Source organism: Chlamydotis macqueenii, chromosome 3 (assembly GCF_036417535.1).
Source record: "Chlamydotis macqueenii isolate bChlMac1 chromosome 3, bChlMac1.mat, whole genome shotgun sequence".
NCBI lineage: Eukaryota > Metazoa > Chordata > Aves > Otidiformes > Otididae > Chlamydotis > Chlamydotis macqueenii.
The window spans coordinates 126266688-126287253 of NC_141558.1; the positions used below are offsets into that span (position 1 = coordinate 126266688).

The 20566-nt window shown below is 50.8% G+C and overlaps 2 protein-coding genes across 5 annotated transcripts; both read right to left on the minus strand.

Annotated features, from left to right (window-relative positions):
- Nucleotides 1-159: 159 nt before the first annotated feature.
- GZF1 (GDNF inducible zinc finger protein 1) lies at nt 160-8496 on the minus strand. The gene is made up of 6 exons (XM_086744269.1): nt 8411-8496; nt 5050-6417; nt 3803-3897; nt 3079-3246; nt 2700-2857; nt 160-2288 (listed from the first exon to the last, which is right to left on the minus strand). Exons 2-6 carry the CDS (start codon nt 6393-6395, stop codon nt 1941-1943), a joined length of 2115 nt encoding a protein of 704 aa, XP_086600395.1. The 5' UTR covers nt 6396-6417; nt 8411-8496; the 3' UTR covers nt 160-1940.
- A 212-nt stretch (nt 8497-8708) lies between these two features.
- LOC104475230 (uncharacterized) lies at nt 8709-20159 on the minus strand. 4 transcript variants are annotated; one of them, XM_086744265.1, is made up of 7 exons: nt 20105-20159; nt 13889-15196; nt 12420-13358; nt 10826-10920; nt 10448-10615; nt 9760-9917; nt 8709-9018 (listed from the first exon to the last, which is right to left on the minus strand). In XM_086744265.1, exons 2-7 carry the CDS (start codon nt 15193-15195, stop codon nt 8779-8781), a joined length of 2907 nt encoding a protein of 968 aa, XP_086600391.1. In that variant the 5' UTR covers nt 15196; nt 20105-20159; the 3' UTR covers nt 8709-8778. The 4 variants fall into 4 exon arrangements, with proteins under 4 accessions (XP_086600391.1, XP_086600392.1, XP_086600393.1 ...); XM_086744266.1 differs by lacking the exon at nt 20105-20159 and adding an exon at nt 16737-17121; XM_086744267.1 differs by lacking the exon at nt 8709-9018 and adding an exon at nt 9030-9201.
- Between the last annotated feature and the right edge of the window lie 407 nt (nt 20160-20566).

Consider the following 20566-nt stretch of genomic DNA (forward strand, 5'->3'; position numbering starts at 1 on the left):
GGGTCCCACGGGGCCGTGCTGTCGCGCTCCGGCGGCTCTTGCAGGGGGACAGCCCCGCAGCAGAGCCCAGCTCGGACTTACCCCAGCGACGGGACTCAGGGTTACGCGGAGGGGACAGAACCATTCAATACGGTCACCGAGTCACTGGAAGGGTCAGGCTTGAGATTTCAAGGTTTTAATAAGAACAGTTCGTCCGAGTAACTGGCTCCAGTACATTCCTGGAGTACGAAAAGCGTCCCTGGCTACAGGTGCTACTGCTCCGACTTTAAATAGAGCTACAGAACCTTTACATTGGTCACCGGAACACCGAGCGGCAACAGGAACAGCGCGGCTGAATAAATATCGCAAATATAACCTCTAGGAAATGGTCTCGCTCACAAAAATTCCCTTTCTATAGATTAAGTTATGACTCCACGGCATCAGCCATCCCTTTGCAGGTCAAAAAGAGCTCTGTGCCGCCGTTTGGGTATCGGTATCGCTTTGCCAAGCCCGCAGCCTTGGAGCGAGCCTCAGCAAGGCCTGACTGTGCTTACCTCCGCGCTAACGTGCCCTCCAGAAAGTTGTTCTTCACAGCTGAGGAAGAGTAATTAACAGCAAAATAAAGAGAGACAGAAAAGCAAACCAGGAAAACGAAACAGAAAAGCTGCTGCTTTTTACACAGCGGCACTGGGAAGCTGGTACCCCCCAATCCTCCTGGGAGGGCAAGCGAAGCGACTTTCTTGTTCCAGCTCAGCTTGGGCGTTGGCAAAGGGAACGCAGAAAATGCTTCCCCTGGCCAGAAACCCACGCAGGTTTCCCTGCGCGACGGCGTTCCCGGCTAGCGGGCGTGGCTGGGGAGAACAAGGGGACGTACGCCCCGGGGAAGGGGAGGGGATCTCAAGGAAAGGTCTGGCTGGCGTAGTCAGAAACGCCCAAACCAAAGCACGACTCGTAGGGATCGGCGGTGCTGGCCACAAGCCCAGCGGGCGTGGGAGTCACGCTTCGGCCCCGTAGTCCCTGCGCTCGCTTTGTCACGTTTCCTTACTGAAAACAGACAAAAAAAAAAGGCACGCTGCCAGGGTTATTCTGCCAAAATTTAGCAGCAGAGGCTAATCTGGAAAAGCCTTCGACCTGTTAAGTTTGTTCACCCGTGATGTTCTTGGGGCCCGCCTCCCAACGCCTCGCTGTTCACCAGACGCAGCCCAAAGCTGCCGCTGCGATCCCAGCTCACAGACGGAGTACGCGCAGCCGGGGAGAGAAGGGCCCAAATCCCTCCAGCAGCCCAGGAAGCAAGCGTGAGACTGCCCCAGGGCTCACCGAAACGTAAAAATGACCCCAGCGCCTCTACGGACGCAGCCCTTGGCTCCCACCCGGCTGTTTTGTGCCTAGAGACTCAAAACTCCTGCAATGACACTCCAGATCTTCCCGAAGCTCGCTCCCACCCGCCTTCCCAAGGAGTGAGCTGGCTCACTGCTCGGATTTTTGGCAAAAACAGAGATAAACCCAGATTTCCTGAAAAGCCATTTAGTAAAACTTATTTTGTGTCGGAATTTCCTCTGGGGAAAACACAATTAACTTCACTAAGCTACCAGGCTGAGAAACACAGCATCGTTTCTCCTCGTTGATTGTTGGCGTGTCATCAAACCTGCGCCACCTTTAGAACCTTCCAAAAGTTGGTGCTCGCTCCTACGGCGGGCCAGCTAGAGCCAACAAGCTGAGCGACACCCTTTTATTCGCACCCCGGTGTGGTGTCGCCCTGCCCCTCCCTTCAGGAGGCAGAGCTGTGCGCGTGGGAGGTGGGTAACGACTTTTGGGAGGAAATTCTGGAAATCCAGTGCGTGTTTTTCATGTCTAGCCCTGCTTCCTCGTTACAGCGTCTCCTGGTTCCCTCAGCAGGCTCCCGGCAAAGTCAAAGGACTACACAAAGGGCGTGGCTTAAACCGGGTTTGTAAAGAGCCAGGTTACTCCATGTTCACCAGAGCATGAAGCTGGGGCTGGAGGGAGTCCGTCTGCGTATGCAGCACCGTCAGCTCGCTCAAAGTGAGGGCTTCCTGGGGCCCCGGGGTCCCGTCTGACTTACAGTCCGTTCCCATGGCGGAACCGGTGTCGTGCAGTGCGGTCACGCTCCCCGGGACAGCAGTCAAGTTTTGATAGTGGCCGTTCTCGGAGAAAGACAGCAGCTTCTCCGGTACCTTGGGCGACACGTCATATTCCTCGTCGGGAAGCTCCGTTTTGTGACCTTCGTCATTCTTGGATGCTCCTTCAACAATGACAAGGAAGGACTTCCAGGGTGTGTTTTTATCGTGTATCTGAAAAAAAATAAGCACAAAACAGAAGGTGGAACACACGCAGACTGTCTGGGAGGGAAAAGCTGGGACCCAGCTCACACCCAGCTCTGGCAGAAAAGGTCTCTCCTTCCATCCCATGTAACTACCCCAGCACACACCCATGCGCTGGTCTGGGTCCCCATAAAGCATCTGACAGACAGCGAGTTCTCCTGTCACTTCCCAGGCGCACGGGGAACACGCTCAGAGGTCCCCAAACAAATCCGCGACTGAACACGAACCATTTGAGTATTCTAACGCCATGCCAAGAGGAGATGGTGTGCTCCATCCAACAAAACGGGGACAGAAGTCCCCTCCAGGCCTGACAACGTCGACGTGTCAATACCTGGCCGCAGAGGAGGAGGGCTGCAGGGTCACGGGGCGGCGGGTTCTTACCGAAGTGTGCCGCCGCAGGGTGGACTTGTCGGTGAAAGTTCGCCCGCAGGCGTTGCACATGAAGGGCTTCTCGCCGGTGTGTATGCGATGGTGCCGCTGCAGCGCGTTCAGCTGGGTGAACTGCTTACCGCACTGGTCACAGCAGTAGGGTCGCTCCCCTGAAAGGCAGAGCGCAGCGTGAAAGCGGTGGCGAAGGGGCAGCGCGGGTGCCACTCGCTGGGGACTCTCAGGTAACCCCTGCACCGCAGCAAGCAAGGCATGCACAGGCATTTCCAGAAGAAAAAAAACAAACAAAAAAACAAAACCAAGATGCTTTCAGAATTCTCGCTGTTTGCTGCGGCGGCGGCGGTTTGTTCCAGACAAGGAGAGCGTTTCCTACCTGTGTGAACTTTTATATGCTGGTAAAGCGAGTTCCTCTGCGCAAAGGTCCTGAAGCAAACTTCACATTTGAAGGGTTTGGAGCCGGTGTGAATCCTGTTGTGGTGTTTCAAGTACTCCTTCGAGGCAAAGCTCTTCCCGCAGGTTTCGCACATAAAAGGCCTCTCCCCTGCAGCAAGGGTGAAAAGGAGAATTAAACCAGTGAGCGTTTGAGAAAGCGATTAAACATCCCTGGCAAAAACCTGAGCGCTGTTAGATACAGCTGAACCCCACGCCGGCCTCACAGAAGGACCGGAATGGGCCGCAAGTGATCTCTGATCAGAGCTTTCCTGGGAGAAGAAGATTTATCTGCAGGTCAGGATAAGCCAAGACAGCTGGTTTACGTTCCTCGGGCTAACTGTTCCCGGCTTACAGAGAAATCATTTTTCTCTGGGTCTTTTACTGATGACAGCTCCTTGGGTACTGAAGACCACCCAAAGCAGCCTCAGCGCGCACTTCGGACGCCGGGTCCCAGCCAGACGGGAACTCCTGCTCTTCAATCTCCTCCTTTCCCTCTCTCCACTGCCCGCCTATCCACCTCTCTCAGTAAAATCACCTCTAGGGAGGAGAATATCTGATTTTACATGAAAAACAACCACAAAAAAAATTTTAAAAAAGCATTTAGTGAATGAAAAGAAGATCTCCTGGTTTCACAGCAGGCCTCGCGCTGGAGAAGCAAGCCTTACCTGTGTGGCACCGTTTGTGATAGATAAGCATGTGATTCTGAGTGAACCTGGCACCACACTCATCACAGACAAAAGGCTTTTCACCAGTATGGATTCTGAAACGAGAAAGCGACGTTAAAGCACCGAGGTAAATCTCTTTCCTGTGCAGCACAACGCAAGCTGGCTGTACTTTGTGGCTGCTCTCTGAAGAGCAACCGTGTGCTCGTGCAAGATTTTTGTGTCTTTTAAAAATGCCTTCAGCCGGGCCGAATTCTGCACTGCGATTTCTGCAGCGCCGCTTTTCTTGCTCCATCACGCACGCGCTGCACGATCCAGGCCCGGATCCTGAAATTTCTTTGGGGTAAAACCAAATTCTTAAAAGGTAAAAAAACTGAGCAGGGTCTAGAAAACTTGTATCCAGACAGACAGACTGAAAGAAAAACGTAACCACCTTTTGGGATCTGCAGGGAAGTGAGTACCTATATTGCCGACACCATCAATAAAATATTCCACTACTACTTCCTGCTCTCGCAGAATTGTTGCCTCTACCAGTATTCCAGTTTCCTCCAGCTTAAATTTTGAGCCCACGCGCACTTCAGGGCTCGTTTGAGCAGCGCTGCAGGACCGCGGCCAGCACAGACCAGTTTCCATGGCAATACACCAACAGGAGGAGCACAGATTTAAAAATACGCACAAAAAGATGAGAAATTGTCACCACAGGCTGTCACGACACGCAAGTTTGAGTTTCCACCATTCCACAAGCTTATTGACTAGTCACAGCGGTGAAGAACGGAGGAGGAACTCCACTTACGCCAAAAAAAAAATCATTTTTAAGCAGCACAAAGCGGTTAGGGAAGGACACACGATGAGAGGGAGACGCCGCACAGCTGCCTCAGCAATAACATCGGAGGAGCACTCGGGCTGGAATTTCTGCCCTGATAAAGACGTCTCTCCCCACCCCAGCACGGGAGCTGCTTTTCTCATGTGAAGTCTCCTCCCATGAGAAAAGCTAACCGCGCGCTTCAGCAGCAGCAGGCCTCGGCCCACGCGCCTCTACTTTGGCTTAGAGAAAATGACAGCAACTCCCTTTAACCTGAAAAGCAGGGGAGAAAAAAAAAAAAAACAACAAACTGTGAAAAAAGGAAATAGGGAAACTTCCCAGTCAGTCACGTTTTACATCCCCACTTCACCTGAAGGCTCAAGGTGTGTTCCTGGGGATTCTGCGTCTCCCCCCAGAACCTAAGAAGCCCAGTTAAGTCTGTTCATACCTCATGTGTGTTTTAAGTGCAGAAGGCTGAGAAAATTTAGCCTCACACTCTGTGCACCCATAAGGCTTGTCGCCTGTATGCGTCCTTTCATGGAGCCTCAAGGCAGTTTTGGAGCTCAACCCCTTTCCACACTGCTGGCACTGATGACGCTCCCCACCACCCTCATGAACCTGGAGAATGTGCCTCTTGACGTCCTTCTTCCTCTTGAACTTCTTACCGCAGAGCTCACAAGGGAAGTGGCGCTCGCTGCTGTGGACGTGGCGCTGGTGGCTTTTTAGGTTGCACCGGTTGGCAAAGGTCTGGCTGCAGGTTTCACACCGATAAACGATTTCGGCTGCGATGCCGTGGCTGTGCTTTATGTGCTTGAGGAAACTTTTCTCATACAGGAATTCCTTCTCGCACGTGCTGCACTTGAAGTTACTGCCCCGTTTCTTTTTGTCCTCTTCAGACTTTTTCAGGTTTTCTTCCGATTCGAAGTCGCCGTCGCACTCTCGGCTTTCAGGCTTGATGTTGTTCTCCGCTTGCTCCTCCTCTCTCTCCGTATCGCACATATCCTGGTCTTGAGGATATCCGTCTTCTTCAACGGCAACCTCTGCGCTCTTCTGCTGCTCCCTCAGCCGCCTGGTGTATTTCTTCTTCGGGATTTCCACAAACACTTTCCTCCCAGCCAGTCTGCCGCTCGCCCTCCTGATTTTGGCATAAGGAGGCTTCATCATTTCCTTCTTTTTGTCCGTTTTCTCTTTTGGTTTGGCAGCCGGCACCTCAGGAGGCATTCCGTTGCTGGGCCTGTCTGCCGGGGGGTCCGGAGGATCCAGAGGACAGCCTGCCTGGTCAGCTTCTGCCACAGCAGCTGCTTTGGACTCCAGCAAAAGGCTTGGCTGGGTAGCGCTCTCTTCCTCGGAGTTCTGCGATTCAGAGAAGTTCTGCAGCTCCAGCAGCACCGATTCAAGCATCTGCTTCTTTAACTGAAAGCAGGTTTCCGAGAGGTCCAAGCACTTCAGCTTTTCGGCTATTTCCAGCATACGCTGCACTCGGTCTTCTTCCACTTCCACCTTAGCCGTGTAGACAAACTCCAGGAAGGAAGCAAAATCGGCAACCTGGACCTCGTTCAAGAAGACGTTGCTCCTCGGGCCGTCCATGCCCTTCTCGTTAAGGAAGACCTCCTTGAAAAACTTGCTTGTTGCTGCCAGTACAGCCTTGTGAGCAACAAACTCTGCCCTGACGCCTTGATACTCCACGCTGACGGTCACGTCGCAGAGGTGGCCCAGCAGGCGCAGCTGATGCATTTCATTCAGCAGGTTGATGGGAGAGGACTTGGATTCCAGTAGAACCGCATTACTTTCCATCTTTCTTCTCTCTGCAAAAAAGCTGTTAACAACATCGCACGTTAGGTATTTGCACGGAAGCGAAGGAAAGTCAAAGATCTCACCGGCCAAAAGTCACGTGCAGACTTTCGAAAAGCGCTTCAGGCGCTGGAGCGTAAACGAGCAGACTTTCAAAGGAGCGTTGTGAAAATGCCGGCTGGAAGCGCACATTTCAAGAAGTGTCACCCTAAGCAGTCATATCTAAACACTCGCACACGGAGATTTCTTTGAAGTTAACTGGAGTTTAAATCGCAACGGTAATTTTACCTGAAGCACTAGAGACCACGAGAACCTGCGACAGGGACAAAGCAAACAGAGGAAGATCAAAAGAAATGCTCTCATTAAGGCACGCAGAATTAAGAAATCACTCTCCCTCCTACTCAGGCAGTAAGAGAAATGTAAGATTAAGTAAAAGTTAACTGCCGTCGAGATAATCGAGACTCGGATAAAATTCCCAACGGTTAACTCGCCAAAGCACAGGAGACCGCGTAACGACATCCTCAAACGGGAAACCTAAGAACCCCTGAGCCCTCCCCAGAGTGCTTTCTTTTTTAAAAAATTCCCCGCTCAGAACGGGCTCGCAGCCTCGATGCTTCGCAGCGCCCATCTGCAGCCTTCCAAGGGCTTTGCCGTTTCCGCTACCGTTTAGGTCAGGTCACGTTTCCCAGCAATGTTTTCAGCTGCTCCAAAGTTCTCAAAAGAACTGAATGGTTTGTTTTTTATAAAAAAAAATTCGATCTCAGGACAAACAATATTTCTGTGAACTTTGAAGAGGGCTCTGAGCAACACCCCCCTGCAATCTTTTGCTGTGTCCCTAACAGCTACGTAGGCGTGCATTTTGAATGTGAAGAATTTCTTTCTGCTCCCTAAAAGTCAGCTACGGTTTCTTTTCTCTGTACACGCTCAGGTACAGCGGACTCGCAGCACTTTATACACAGGACAATGAAAATCTTGCTTAGAAAGATAAATTAAAACCCCCAGTGTACAAATGGAACAAAGCCTGCATTAATCTAACACTAAGGAAGCCGTACTAAGCATGATAAGAGACGCGAGATGTGTTTTAACTACTTATCACGTTACTTCACAACTATCCGTCTATTTTCCGCTTGAGCACACAGCAAAAGCTGCGGTCACACGCAGACAACAGCCATCCCCAGCAGGAAACAAGAACCCAAACCACAGACTTCTCCCGCTGGGGTGAAGGAGCTCGTAACCGTACTCGGCGAGCTGCTCGTTTCGGCCGACCACAGACGCCAGACACGTTGCGCCAATTCCTTTTTTTCCTTAGGGCTGCAAACCAGAAGCCTCCTGTTCTTCCCACCGCAGCGTTTGCGGAATCAGGAGTCACCGTGCAAACACGCTGCTCGCTCCCGTCGCTCGCCTTCCGCCGGTTTGGAGCAGTAATCCAGTAGGACACATCGCGGCGTGAAGGCTTTTCACCACCGCTCCTGCGGCAAGTACACCAAGCTGGCTGAGGCGCCACGTCTTCAACAGAAGCGTGGTGTATTAATCTTAAAAAAAAAAAAAAGGCAAGGCCAGAGCACCCCACGAGAACCCTGCAGCCCCTGTGGGGGCACTCAGAGACGCACAGCGACCCCGGAGCAGGCCAGGAGACTCCCGCACGGAAGGAGGATGGGGGTACCATCATGCAGTTCCCCCCAGTTCATGTGACAAGGCCGGTCGCCCTCCTCTCCCTCGGCCTCTCCTGCTCGCCACAGCGGCCCGAGGCCAGGCCTGGGGACCGGCTGCAGCCCACACCTCAACCCGGCCACAGGAGCGGGCAGCAGCCTCCGCAGCGGGACAGGGAGAGGAGGCCCGGCTGGCCGCCCGTCCCGGGACAGGCAACGAGGCCACGGACCCGCCGCTGAGGGCCGCGGATGATCCGGGAACGCGGGGAAGGGCAGCGGCGGAGGGAAGCAGCCAGGCCGCCGTGGCCAGCCCCCTCCCCCGCGCCTCTCCCCGCCGTGGCCAGCCCCCCCGCCCGGCCCCGCACTCACCGGGCAGCCCCGCGGCCGGAGCGGGCGGGACCGGGTCGCTCCTCACCCCTCAGCCTCCCGGGCGGCGACCGGAAGCGCAGCCGCGCCGCACCCCCGCCCCGACAACGGCCGTTGGCGGCGGACAGCGCAGGCGCGGCCGTGACGCGCAGGAAGCGGCGTCAGGCCGGGGCGACGGGCGTTGCTAGGCAACGCGGGCCTAGCCGTACCCCGCCGCCGTAGACAAGCAGGCCTGGTTTTATTTTTACCAAATTAACACCTTTTCTGCCCTCAAACTTATGCAAATAAACCACTTAGGGGATGGGTGACCGCTTATTTTATTAAAAAAAAAAAATAAGTTTGGCCGGTTACGGCGATAACCGGCAGAATTATCAGGAGAGGGAGCGATCCGAGCCTTCTGCGTTACCAACACTAGGTGGCACATCCTCTGCTTTTTTAAGAGCAACGCTTTCTGGTTTGTAAAGTTTACCTTGGTCAACTGACCAAATTTCCGGCGCGGAGTCTTCACCCGCACAGGTTTCTGAGAATGTTTCTATTTTGGACCAATTATGGTCTTTTTTGGTTGTAAGATCTATTAAGAAACTTCTCCAGTGAGCGTTCCGGTCGTGAATCTAGGAAAAAAAAAAAGGGGGAAACCAATTACATCTGAGTTTTTAAATATTTAATCCAGTGCAAAATCCAATCATATCAGGGTTAACCCCGCGCTGCTGTGCTCAAATGCAGAAGCTGAACTCCAAAATGCGCCGATTTTCTGGCTCTGCTGTCAGGGAACGCGTCCAAAAGAAGCCAGATTCCTAGCAGACAGGCAAATATTAATTTAAAAACTTGTAATTGGAAAAAAAACACCACAAAACCCTTATGTGACTGTCTTAGCAGTCACTTCAAGGACCGGAAGGTCTCTGAAAACAGCTCAGCAATCCGTTTTTCAGCATAGCTGGAAACGCGTAAAATCACATTCACCTGCAACACGAAGACGTTAAAAACCACGGTGTTTGTAATACACAACGTGGCACCGCTCCTTTCCCAAGAAAATTATCCAAACATTTTAAATAACCACTAAGATTAGATTTTCCTTCAGAAGAAGGAAAGGGAGACGACCGGTTTGACAGCCAGTAGTGGGAGCTGCTGTGCTGCTGGAGGAAACTCTCCACGCTTCAGAAATATATTTTGAAAAGCTGTCTGTACACCAATCCCCCAAACCCTAATATTCATTCTTTCACCGTTTTTTTTTTTTTTTAATAATGATCAAAACTTAAGCACCAACAGGAACCAAGCCCAGAAACCTCTCTCAGCAGCTGAAGGTCACCACCGCAGCCTGCCCGCCGCAGAGAGACGCGCGAGGGGCAGCGTACCAGCACGTGTCGGCGCAAGGTGGACATGTCGGTGAAGGTCCTCTCGCAAGCGCGGCACTTGTAGGGCTTTTCCCCGGTGTGAATGCGCTGGTGGCGCCGGAGGGCGCCCTGTTGGGTGAACGTTTTCCCGCACTGTTCGCAGAAATACGGACGGGTCTCTAAAATGGAGGAAAAAAAAACACAAAAAAACCCCAAACCCCAGGAAGCACGGAGTTAGAAGGCGTGTTCTTCCGGCCTTGATTTCCACAGACCAAAAGCACAAGGAATTTTTAAAAGATCAATATTGGTAAGCGGCGTACATAGGACATACACACCCCAGGCCCCCCTGGTTTTTAAGGTTATGTGATGAATGTTTCTCGGCTGCAAGGGAAGCCCGAGAACAGCTCGCTGATCTTGCAAGGGGAACAGCAGCAACTACAGCCACTCTCTGCTCCGGCATCCTTCAGCAGCCACAAACAGCCCTCAGCCTTCCGGGCAAGCGCCGACTGACACGATACGAGACGATATCGTGATCCGTTTAACGAGCCAGGACGGGTACGAGCCCTGCTTCTCCTCACCACCTAATTCAGGGGGCTTACAAAAGTGGTTCTGGAATAAAACGTCGCCATCCGACTTCAGGATACCAACCTTCCGCCCCGAATTCCCAGCGCCGTTTGTTTTCCCAGCCCGGAGCAGTCGGTTTCCTCACCTGCGTGAACGTTGCTGTGCTGGGCCAGCGAAGCTCTCAGTCCAAACGTCTTCCCGCAAACCTGGCACTTGTAGGGCTTCGCACCCATGTGGCAACGTTTATGGCATTTTAAGTATTCGTTGGTGGCGAAATGTTTCCCACACACATCGCATTTAAAAAGGCGCTCTCCTGAGAAAAAGGGAAGAGACATTTGGAATTCTCTCGGCAGAATTCCGTACTTCAAAGCCAGTTTTCAAATATCTACCTCTGGTGGCACCTTCCTGCTGCTCAAAGTCTCTTCTGCGAGTTACAACAAAAAGCGCGCAACCTTCTTCAAATCCCAATTTCTAACAACATAAAAGGGAGGCAGCAGGAGGAAGAGGAGTATTAAATCCCTACCTGTGTGGGTCCTTTTGTGGCCAGTGAGTTTGCCTTTATCAGCAAAGCAAGCCCCACAGTCCTCGCAAATATACGGCTTTTCCCCCGTGTGGGACCTAAAGAAAGCAAAACACAAACGAGGATTAATAAACGAGCGCTGTAGCGCATGCTCGAAGAAATGCATTTGCAATTTGGAATTACGTCGTACAGAGAGCACACTTCATTTTTTTTTTTTAAATGAAGTGGAAAAAAAAAAAGGACATTCTGCCCACTCAGGAAATAAGAGTGTTCACGAGCGTAGGCGCTACACAAAAGCCCTGAAATTCCCATTTGAGGTTTACCTTTTCCTCACCCTCAGGCCCTACAAAATCCACCTCTCCTTCACAAGTTAGGGCTCAAAGCAGAAGCACCGGAAGGGAGAAAGCGGGGAAGATGACGAGCTGCTGCCGCGCTGAAGACCAAAAGTGCGTCCCCAGCACGACGCCAGCAGCGGATCTCTTGGGACGCTGCAGGTCACGTTCTTGGCTGCCGCAATCCCTCCCTCTCCTCTCCTCCGGCCCGCAAACTTTAACCGGCAGGATATTCCCATTTTTAAGACAAAAGGCACTAAGGAAAGTCCGGCAAGCAGTGTTTCCAAGCGCATGCTGGACATCCGATTTTAAACTAGCGCAAATCAGTGAAAGTCTGAGCCTAACGTTTGGTCTTAACACTGTGCTGACTTCCCTTATTCCAACCCAAAAAAGCACGACGTGCAAAACCAGGCACGGTTTTGAGTTGCCAGGCAAAACGCTGCAAAGACGAGACAGCCAGTTACCCAACCCAAACCCCGTGAGTCGCCGCAGCGCAGCTCTGCGGCGTTGCAGCTGACGCGGATTATCTCTCGATTCCACGTCTTTTGCTGGTCCTGAACGCGCATGCCTCACAATTTTCCGTATCGCTGCGAGAACACTCAGGAGACAGGAGAAATCTATTGCCCGGGTGCACAGTCTCCAGTATGGGATTTCTCTCACCTCACTTCGCCCTCCCAACAGTTAATCTCCTCTTACTCCTAAGTTCTCCGTTGGGAGAAGGATGGGAAATTCCACGGGATGATTCACCCTCCTGAGAGAGGACACATTTGACACAGACACCACCAGAGAAGAACTCATCCAGTCTAGCTCCAGCGACTACAGAGGGAGCCCAGATGAGCAGCTCAGCTTTTGTATCACGTACAAAAAAAAATGAAATTCCACACTAAATGAGTTGCTCAGAGTCATAAAGAGCGAGCAGGGCTCAGCGTCTGGGTCTCTGAGGCCCCTGACTCACTCTTCAGCCTGTCCTTCACGGGTGAAGGCCATCATCTTATTTTGAAGACTCACTCAAACGTCTGGCTTTGGATTACAAGTTTGGACGGGGCGTCTGTTTCAAAATCCCTCCCAAAACCCACGCAATGACCAGATGCAGACAAAGCCTTTACGTAAAAAGAATTAACCACAGACACTAGAGAACAAATCGTATCTCAGTGTTCCTGTCACAAGGACACGCGAGGAGAATGACTCAGAAGAGGAAAAAGAAGCGCCGAAGCGCAGCGGGCACGCAGGGAGGGGTAACGGGAGAGGCAGTCCCGCAGGCTGACCTGGTATGGATCTTAAGTTGTGACGGCTGAGCAAATCTGGAATGACAAACAGCACATTCGTAAGGTTTTTCTCCTGTATGCGTGCGCATATGAAACACCAGCGCCGTTCGGGAGCTGAGGATCTTCCCGCAGACGGAGCAGAGAGGGCGTTTGACCCTGCCTTCGTGCTTCCGCATATAATGCGTCCTCACATCTCTCTTTCTTTTAAAGGTAGCGTTGCAAAGGGTGCAGGCAAACTGCCTTTCTTCCGTGTGGACGCAGGCTCGATGCTCCTTCCAGCTGTTGTAGCTAGCGAAGGACTTGCTGCAGATCTCACACTGGTAGACTTTGCCGGGCAAGCACTGATGGACGTCTCTGCAGTGATCCACGTACTTCTTCCGGGAAACGAACTGCTCGTTACACTTATCGCACCTTATCACATAGGCAGATTTCTTACTCGCCCCACCTCCGTCTACCTTCTTTACTTTAAACCCTGCATCTGATTCATGTTCTTCACCGTCCTTCTCGTGAGAGTACTCATCATCCTCAGCGTCCTCCTCAGCACACACCTCCTCGTTATCTCTACCATCTTCGGCTCCTGAACACCCCGCCTCGTAATCCACCTCCTCCTCGCCCTTCACGCCCGTTTCACCTTCATCTTTGTTCCCCTCTTCGCTTATTTTTTCACGTCTTGCTTCAGCTTCCTGACATTTCCGCTTCCGCTCTCGTTGCTCCTTGCTGCGGTCTGCTTCGGTGACAGACGAACCCCCGGGTTCTCCCTCACGACTTGTGGCCTCTTCGTGCCTCGCGCGCTTTTGTTGTTCAGCCTCCAGCGTCCCATCCCGCGTCTCTCCGTCAGGATCTCTGTCACAGCTCGCTGCGTTTGGTCTACGCGCAGGCGGAACTACCATCCAATAGACAGGCACCAGCTTCCTTTTTTGCCCAGATTCATGGATTTTCCTGTTAAAACAAACAACAGGGAACAACTTCAACATCTTGTTTTCTGTCAGGCAGCGCTTAATAACCTCCCGCTACGCAGCAAAACAGCACACAGGGTATCTGGCCTCGAAAAACCATACTGAAAGGTACCACGCTGCCCTGACATTTACGAAACGGGCATTTTCTTATTAAATCAGCACTTTAAACAGATGCCGACTCTTTTCCGGCTCCTATTTAAAAAGCCAAATCTGAGGCTTCCAAAAATCACCTAAGAGACCCAGTTGCACAAGTCCCTTTTGATTCAACAGGAAAAGTTCGCCTAAATTCCCAGTCTGGGAGACCTCGATCCAGTAAACCCAGCTGAGAGCTCGATGAGGTCAACGGAAAAAAAAAAAAAATCAGTGCGGATTTCAACACGCTTCTGATCAGATCCAAGGAATTCTGCAACTAAAGCATCGAGGACTTCAGGAAGGCTTTGTTCCTGGCGCCCGGAGAGAAAACACATTTTCCTGCGTGTGCACGGACGCAAGCGCACGGAGAGAACTCTGTACCTTACGTGAGCGTTGTAAGCAGACCTCTGAGCGAAGCTGGCGGGGCAGCGCTCGCACTTATACGGTTTCTCCCCAGTGTGCGTTCGGATGTGGACGGTCAGGCCGCACTTGGAACTGACGACCTTGTCGCAGTACGGGCAGGCCTGGGGATCCCGCTTCTTCCCGTGCACCCTGTGGACATGGTCGCTTATCTCCTTCCGGCGCGTAAAGCGCTTGTCGCAAAACAGGCAGAGGAAGCCCCGCTCACCGCCGTGAACGGCGAGGCGGTGCCGCCGGAGGTTCTGGTGAGTGGAGAAGAGCTGCTCGCACGAGTTGCAGCTGTATTTGACGGCCAGGTTGACGTGATGCTTGAGCTCCATGTGCGACCGGTACTGCTTGGCGACACGGAACGACTGGTCGCACTTCTCGCAGGCAATGCGCGGCAAGGCTTTCGCCACGTGCCGCAGTGATTTCCTACCTTCGGTTTTACTGGCGAATTTGGAAATTAAACTGTTTTCATCCTCCCACCGCTCAGGCAGGGTGCTCTCAACGACGGCAGGGGCTTCCTTTGCCTCAGTCTGACTGAGGAGAGAACGACCATCCTCGTTTTCCGGGCTAACGATATCCACGCCGAGCCTGTTCCTGGTATCTGTCTTGTTACATTTCGGTAGCTTTGCCGTCCTGGATTTTGGCTCTGGAAAAGCAGTGTCCTCTTGCTCCAGGCTTGCCGGTTGCCCTTCAATGAGTTCATAGCCAGCCAGCAACTTTTTACGTTTTTGCCTATCCCAAAGCTTCCTCTGCACGGCTGCTGCCACAGCTTGGGAAGAGTTACTCAGCTTGCGGGTCTCCTCTTGCGGGATGCGATTCCACTGCGGCCCACCGTTTTCACACAGCTGACCCTTCAGATGGAGGCTCAGATCTAAACCCTTCCTGCCCTCTGCTTTCACCTCTTCACAAATGTCAAGCAAATCCTTGCATTCAAGTCTTTCGGCTATTTCTTTCATCCGTTGCAATTTTTCTGCTTCGATCTCCACTTCTGCAGTGTAAACAAACTCCAGAAAGGAGGTGAACTCTTCCGTATAAATGTCTTGCAGAGTCACTGTGCAGTTCTTGGTGTCCAGCATCTCATCATGCAGGAAAAGCCCCTTGAAGTAATTGCTGGAAGCTGCCAAGACAGCTTTGTGAACCAGAAACTCCTCCTGAATTCCCAGATGTTGCGTGTGAACCGTCACATCACAGAGGTGACCGAACTGGTACAGAGAATGCAGTGCCCTCAGGAGGTTAGGAGCAGCAACCTTGGACTTCATCAGAATTTTCTTTTTCTCCATCCTGCCAGAAAAAAAAACAGACAAAGGTTTGAGTGCTTGCTCTCTCTCTCTTCCGTGAGCTATCTTTTCATTCATATACGACACCAATCGCTTAAAAGTAAAGCTCAGTGGAGATCCATGTCCTAATTCCTAATTTACAGGATGTGGCAAAGACCTCCAGGTTACTCCTATCGACGCAACCGCCAGCAGCAAACACACTTGGTTTACTACAGTCCCAGCTTTAGATTTACACTCTGGCATTCTCCGTACAAACACTTTTCAACGGCAGAGGTCACATCAGCTCACAGTGGAAGCAAACGTCTTTCCCCGCTCTTCTGCAAAGGGGGAACTGAAGCACAGCAAGTCACTTCCGACTGTTTCCAGGCCGGTGTCGAAACAGAGCCTGAGTTTCCACCGTCCCACCAGGCTCCACTCACTGCACGAGGCAGCCCCTTCTGCCAAAGCAAGGGGGGTTGTTGTATTTGGCCACTTAAATCATATACAGGGACAAATTACTTATCTAGAAATAGCCACAATTTTTTTTTTTTTAGGAGTTATTAGTGTTTTATTTGAAAAAAATATGTCAAAACTGTTTGCTCCTTCTCAATCAGCAAAGAGAGGGGCGAGAAGTTTTTTGACATTTTATCTTTTTCAGAGAGAACAACTTGCATTTCTCCCGCTAGCAATTACAAATCAGACGCCAGAGAGCTCTGTGGCGTTCCTGTCTCAACCCGCACACGACATCGCCGGAACAAGAAGTCTCGTTTGCCCTTGCCCGTAAAGCGGGACAACGACGCTGCCAATCTTACCGAGGCCTTTAGACGCTCTGAGCCTCTACGCTGATATTGCCGATCTAGCATAAATGTCTGTTGTTTAGCACATGCTTAAACAGCTTTGTAACCGAGGGAAGAACACGAGGCCAAAATAAACAGAGGAGTCAGCTTGTTATTGCTTAAAGGCTGCATTTCAGCTTGGCTTGCGGTGCTTCCCTCTCACCATAATCACGGCTGGCAGAAAACGACACCAAACCGTGCTTTCACTTCTCATCTAAATTATGTTTGACATCATATTAAATGCACTCCTGGCAGACAGAAACCATCTGATTAAGAAGACAAATGTCTCTTCAACATAAAGTATCAGGAAGTCAAATACAATACATAGCCCAGAGCGAACGGGTTTGAACAGCAAGCTTAAGAGAGAGCTTTGAGAAGACTTTTCCTTTCACAAGCTACCGCAGCCAGCGCCGCAGAGGATAATCGTCTTCTAATCTGCAAGGTCTAACGCATTCCGTGCTTGCGACATGCCAAAGACTGCTTAAAATTTACATTTAACCGTTTAAACGGATTTTCTAATGACCCTATGAAGCTCGGCGGGAATGCGTACTGCTCCGTTTGTAGGAAACGGAGGAGATTTCTACCAGATGGAAAACGTCTGTAAATCTGAGTTCTGCAGAACCTCAAAGACTTGCACTTAGTTGGAGGGCTGATCCCGAGCACTCGATGAGCTCCTGCGAGAAGTCCCACCCCGATCGACGGGACTGCTTGGGATGTCAGCCTTCTCACCTGGCTGCTGCAGAACCTCCTCGCTCCCGCTCTCCTCAACCGCTAGCAAGCTCGGAGAGGTGTACTCAGAGAAAAGAAAACAAAAATATTACTACAGGAAAGATACTAGAAGAAAAAGCCAAACAAAGCATGTGTTGAAACATCCCGCAGAAGCTGGAAATGAAGGAGAGGGATGTGCAAAACACATCTAAATTCTATCAGAAAAGGACTGCTCACATCCAGACTTCTACAAACGTTCAATAATTATCACGGGCTCTGCCTTAAGAATTCTGCCCAGCAGGCATCTTTAAAACGCTCCCAACTATTCCCTACCAACGCTCACCAGCTACGTGGAGACACAACCCTAACAGCTCCTCCGGCACGCTCGCAGGCTGCAAGGAGCACGGATCCGGAGGTTAATACATTTTGGCAAATGAAGCCAAAAAGAAAAATTGGATTGTATTTAATGAACCAGTACTCAAAAGTGAGCAGAATGAATTATATAAACCGGATTTAATATTCGTTAAAGAAAATCAAGCTATGGTGGTAGATATAACAATAAGGTATGAAAGTAAAATCACTTCCCTTGTAGATGCGGCCAATGAAAAAGTTAAAAAGTATGAACCTTTAAAAATTCCACCCACAAACTCACAAAAGCTTCCACTTAATCCGTCCCCTGGCTCGCCCTTCTTAATGTTTTCCAACAGGATATCCTTCTCCATGTCTGCGCAGAACTGACCCCAGCGTTGCGAAGCTCACCGATCGGTAGCGCTTCAAGAAATCAATGAGCAGAGCGCGTGCTAATTTCCTCCTCCTCCTTTTTAAGATCCCCATCTGCGATAAATTCTTGATAGGAGCTCCCGTGTGAGCTCTGCTAACACTGATATCTGATCCTAAGCCAAGTGGAGAGGTAGGTTCCAACATCATCTCTGCAGTTCAGCTGGTTCTAGATTAAATCAGCCTTGAAACGGTTTGCTGAACGGCCTTTCCAAAGAAAAATGCCAGAAGTTAATCAATTCTATTTTTTTTTTTCTTCAGAAAAAATCAGGCTGTACTTTCTGTCACTGCCTGGAGAGGAAATTGACCTTTAGTGGTGCTGGATACAGTTTCTTCTCATAAGTTTTACAGTTGAGAGTAGAACACAACGTTTCACGAGTATAAAATAATATGCAAGTTTTTTTTTTTACCCTGCAAAAAGTTCAGGTAATAGAAGTTTCCAAGTATTTTGCTTTCATTTTGGGGGTAAGGGAGCAGATTCTTGTACCCAGCAGCTAAGGAAAGCTATTTTCTCCTTACTTTTTACACTTCATGATAAGAAACCAGGAAGCAAAAGGGAGCTGGCTAGAGGTTAACAGCCCGAATAAACATCGTCCTGCTGTGCCCTGAAGCTACTTCTGAAAGCAGCAAGCTGTCTCCAAAACACTGACTTCAGTGGGAAGATTTACACGAAAGCAACATTTTTTTCCACATATTTAACGCATTTGTTTGTCACTTCTTTCAGGTTTTTTTTTTTTGTGTCCAGTAATAGGGGAATAAATACTTTAAAGAATTTGCACGCATGCAAGACTTACAGAAAACACAATTAATCTAACAGAATCACTGCAAAAGCCAAGAAGTATTTCAACTCAATTACAGTTCCTGATAAGGCCACTGGAGTAAGTACAACTGTTTTAAAAAATAAAGTCTAACAGTGGCTTCCAGTCTGCAAGCAGAGATTTATATTTGCTCTGTGCTAGAGTGCTTTTTTTTTTTAATGATGCAATGACATAGTCAATAGCAGCTCTCTAATTCGGGGTAATTAACACACTAAAGGAAGGCATTTGTAGAACAGACAGTAAATACTCCTACAACATTGTTGTTTCTTGGACTTTCACTGTTTGCATCTACTTTGTAATCCCTGCGGGCCAGAGCCTTAACTGGTGCGGTGCAGTATAGCCCTTTTGAAGTGAAGGCAGCGGAGGTACGCTCATTCAAACACCCAAACATCTAGGGGAGAAAAAACCAACAGATTAAAGAAAGTGAACTGCACAGTTCTTAAAAATTCTGTTATTTCACATAAACACACCCTGCGTTTTGCAAAGTACACATAATCTTTGGTTGCTTGATTTTCTCCGAGCCTTTTCAATTAGATCTTAAGTTTCTCTTTAGAGAAGCGAGGAGGAACTTCTTCCTTAATTTATTTTCCCAGGGAGGGCTCCTTTTAACTCTCAGTAGCTGCACATTCATGTAAAACAAAGGGCCCTGACCGTGATCAAAATGGGAACCCTTGAAATATCGATGGCGTCGGGGGGAAAAAAAAAAAAAATCTAAAAAAAAAAAAAAAAAAAAAAAGAGTCCTGGTGTGCCCTTACTTGATCATCTTTACCCTCAACAGCAACTGTCCAAATATCTCTCTGAACTGCTGGTATGGTGTAAGAGCATGTAATTGTTCCTCTCGACGCCCGGGCGAAACGAGCCCAACGCGGGTAGAGCGTAACAGCGGCGCAACGCCCCAGATCCCGACTGATAAAATGAACTGCGCAAGAGAGGAGATGAAACAACCAGAGCTGCAGCGCAACAGGCAAAACATGTAAGAGCACACGAACTGCGCTAAGGAAAGGGCAAAAAAGACTCGTTACCTCACTGCAAGACCTAGCTTCAGGCCTCAAACGAGTCACGCCCAAGATATTTTTCTGACTTTTGTAATTTCTTTCCTGTAATATTTGCCTGTCTTGAAGGATTGCAATGACAAAATGCATCAATGACAGTGACATAATAAGCTAACAAAGATGAAAAAGAGCTTTACGAGGACATAAATAACAGCTGGAGTTACTCAACTGTATTAATCACCCGGGAAATCGAGCTTATTCACATAAATTCCCACATGAGACAGATACATACAGTCAGGTACGTCAGGACACCCAGCGAACAGTCACAACTGCCACAGCTTCTGGCCAGTTTGCGCACTGCTGGGTGAGCTGAGGAATTGCCATCAGGGCATCCCAATTTCTCATCCAGCAGAGTGCCGGACAAATTCCTCCAAGAGTCATTTAAATTTTTTTTTTTTTTTAAGCTTACAAAACTTCGAATTCCACCTTACTAAAAACCTAGTATGTTACCCTAGAGATACAACTGAAAAAAAAAGCTCTTCATACGAGAAAATCAAGGCCGAGCAGGCCGTCACCCGCCGCCAACGCAGGGACCGGCCGCCCCCGCTGCAGACCGCAAGGCCCCACCGCCGCCATGTCCGCTCGCGACGCGTCGAGGCCCGGCCCGCCAGCGCGGTAGTGGCGGCAGCCGGGCCCCCTCCGCACCCACCCGGGGTGGGGTGGGCGGGGGGGGGGGGGGGTGCTTCCCCGCTGCCTTTCCCCGCTGCCCGGCCCCGCCGCCCCCTCAGGGCCCGGCCTTACCCTGCCAAGGACCCCGCTCCCGCTTCAGCCGCACCCGCCGCGCTCCTCCCGCCGCCGGGAGAAACCACCGCTCCCCCCACCGCCCCTCGCTCCCCCCCCCCCCCCCCCCCCGGTCCTCGATGGAATGGTACGGCGCTGCCTGGCGGGGGGAGTGCTGCCCGAAAGCAACATGGCCGCCTCGGCTTCGCCGCATTAGCCGCCCGTGTTTTGCCGCCATCTTGAGTGAGGGAGGCTGAGGGGCAGGGGGAGGCAGCCATCTTGAGTGTTCCCACGCTCCCTCGGGGGCGGCGCTGCTGGGCACGGTCTCCTGAGGAAGCCCTCAAAATTCCTCAGAATTCCTCAAAATTGCAGGTAGGGCTCAGTTTTACCGCGTTACTTGGAGTGCCTTGCGCCACGCTTTTAATTATTTTCTCTCAAGAAGCTGCAGCAACTCCACCGTTGGTTAGGAGAACCGCAGGGCGC

Coding starts and splice junctions, on each gene's coding strand:
- LOC104475230 (XM_086744265.1), bottom strand. CDS start 15,195: ATGGAGAAAAAGAAAATTCTGATGAAGTCCAAGGTTGCTGCTCCTAAC. Junction 10,921..12,419: donor CAACTTAAGATCCATACCAG/GTCAGCCTGCGG, acceptor TGCTTTCTTTAG/GTCCCACACGGGGGAAAAGC. Junction 10,616..10,825: donor CCACAAAAGGACCCACACAG/GTAGGGATTTAA, acceptor CCTTTTTCTCAG/GAGAGCGCCTTTTTAAATGC.
- GZF1 (XM_086744269.1), bottom strand. CDS start 6,395: ATGGAAAGTAATGCGGTTCTACTGGAATCCAAGTCCTCTCCCATCAAC. Junction 3,247..3,802: donor TCACAAACGGTGCCACACAG/GTAAGGCTTGCT, acceptor CCCTTGCTGCAG/GGGAGAGGCCTTTTATGTGC. Junction 2,858..3,078: donor GCATATAAAAGTTCACACAG/GTAGGAAACGCT, acceptor TCTGCCTTTCAG/GGGAGCGACCCTACTGCTGT.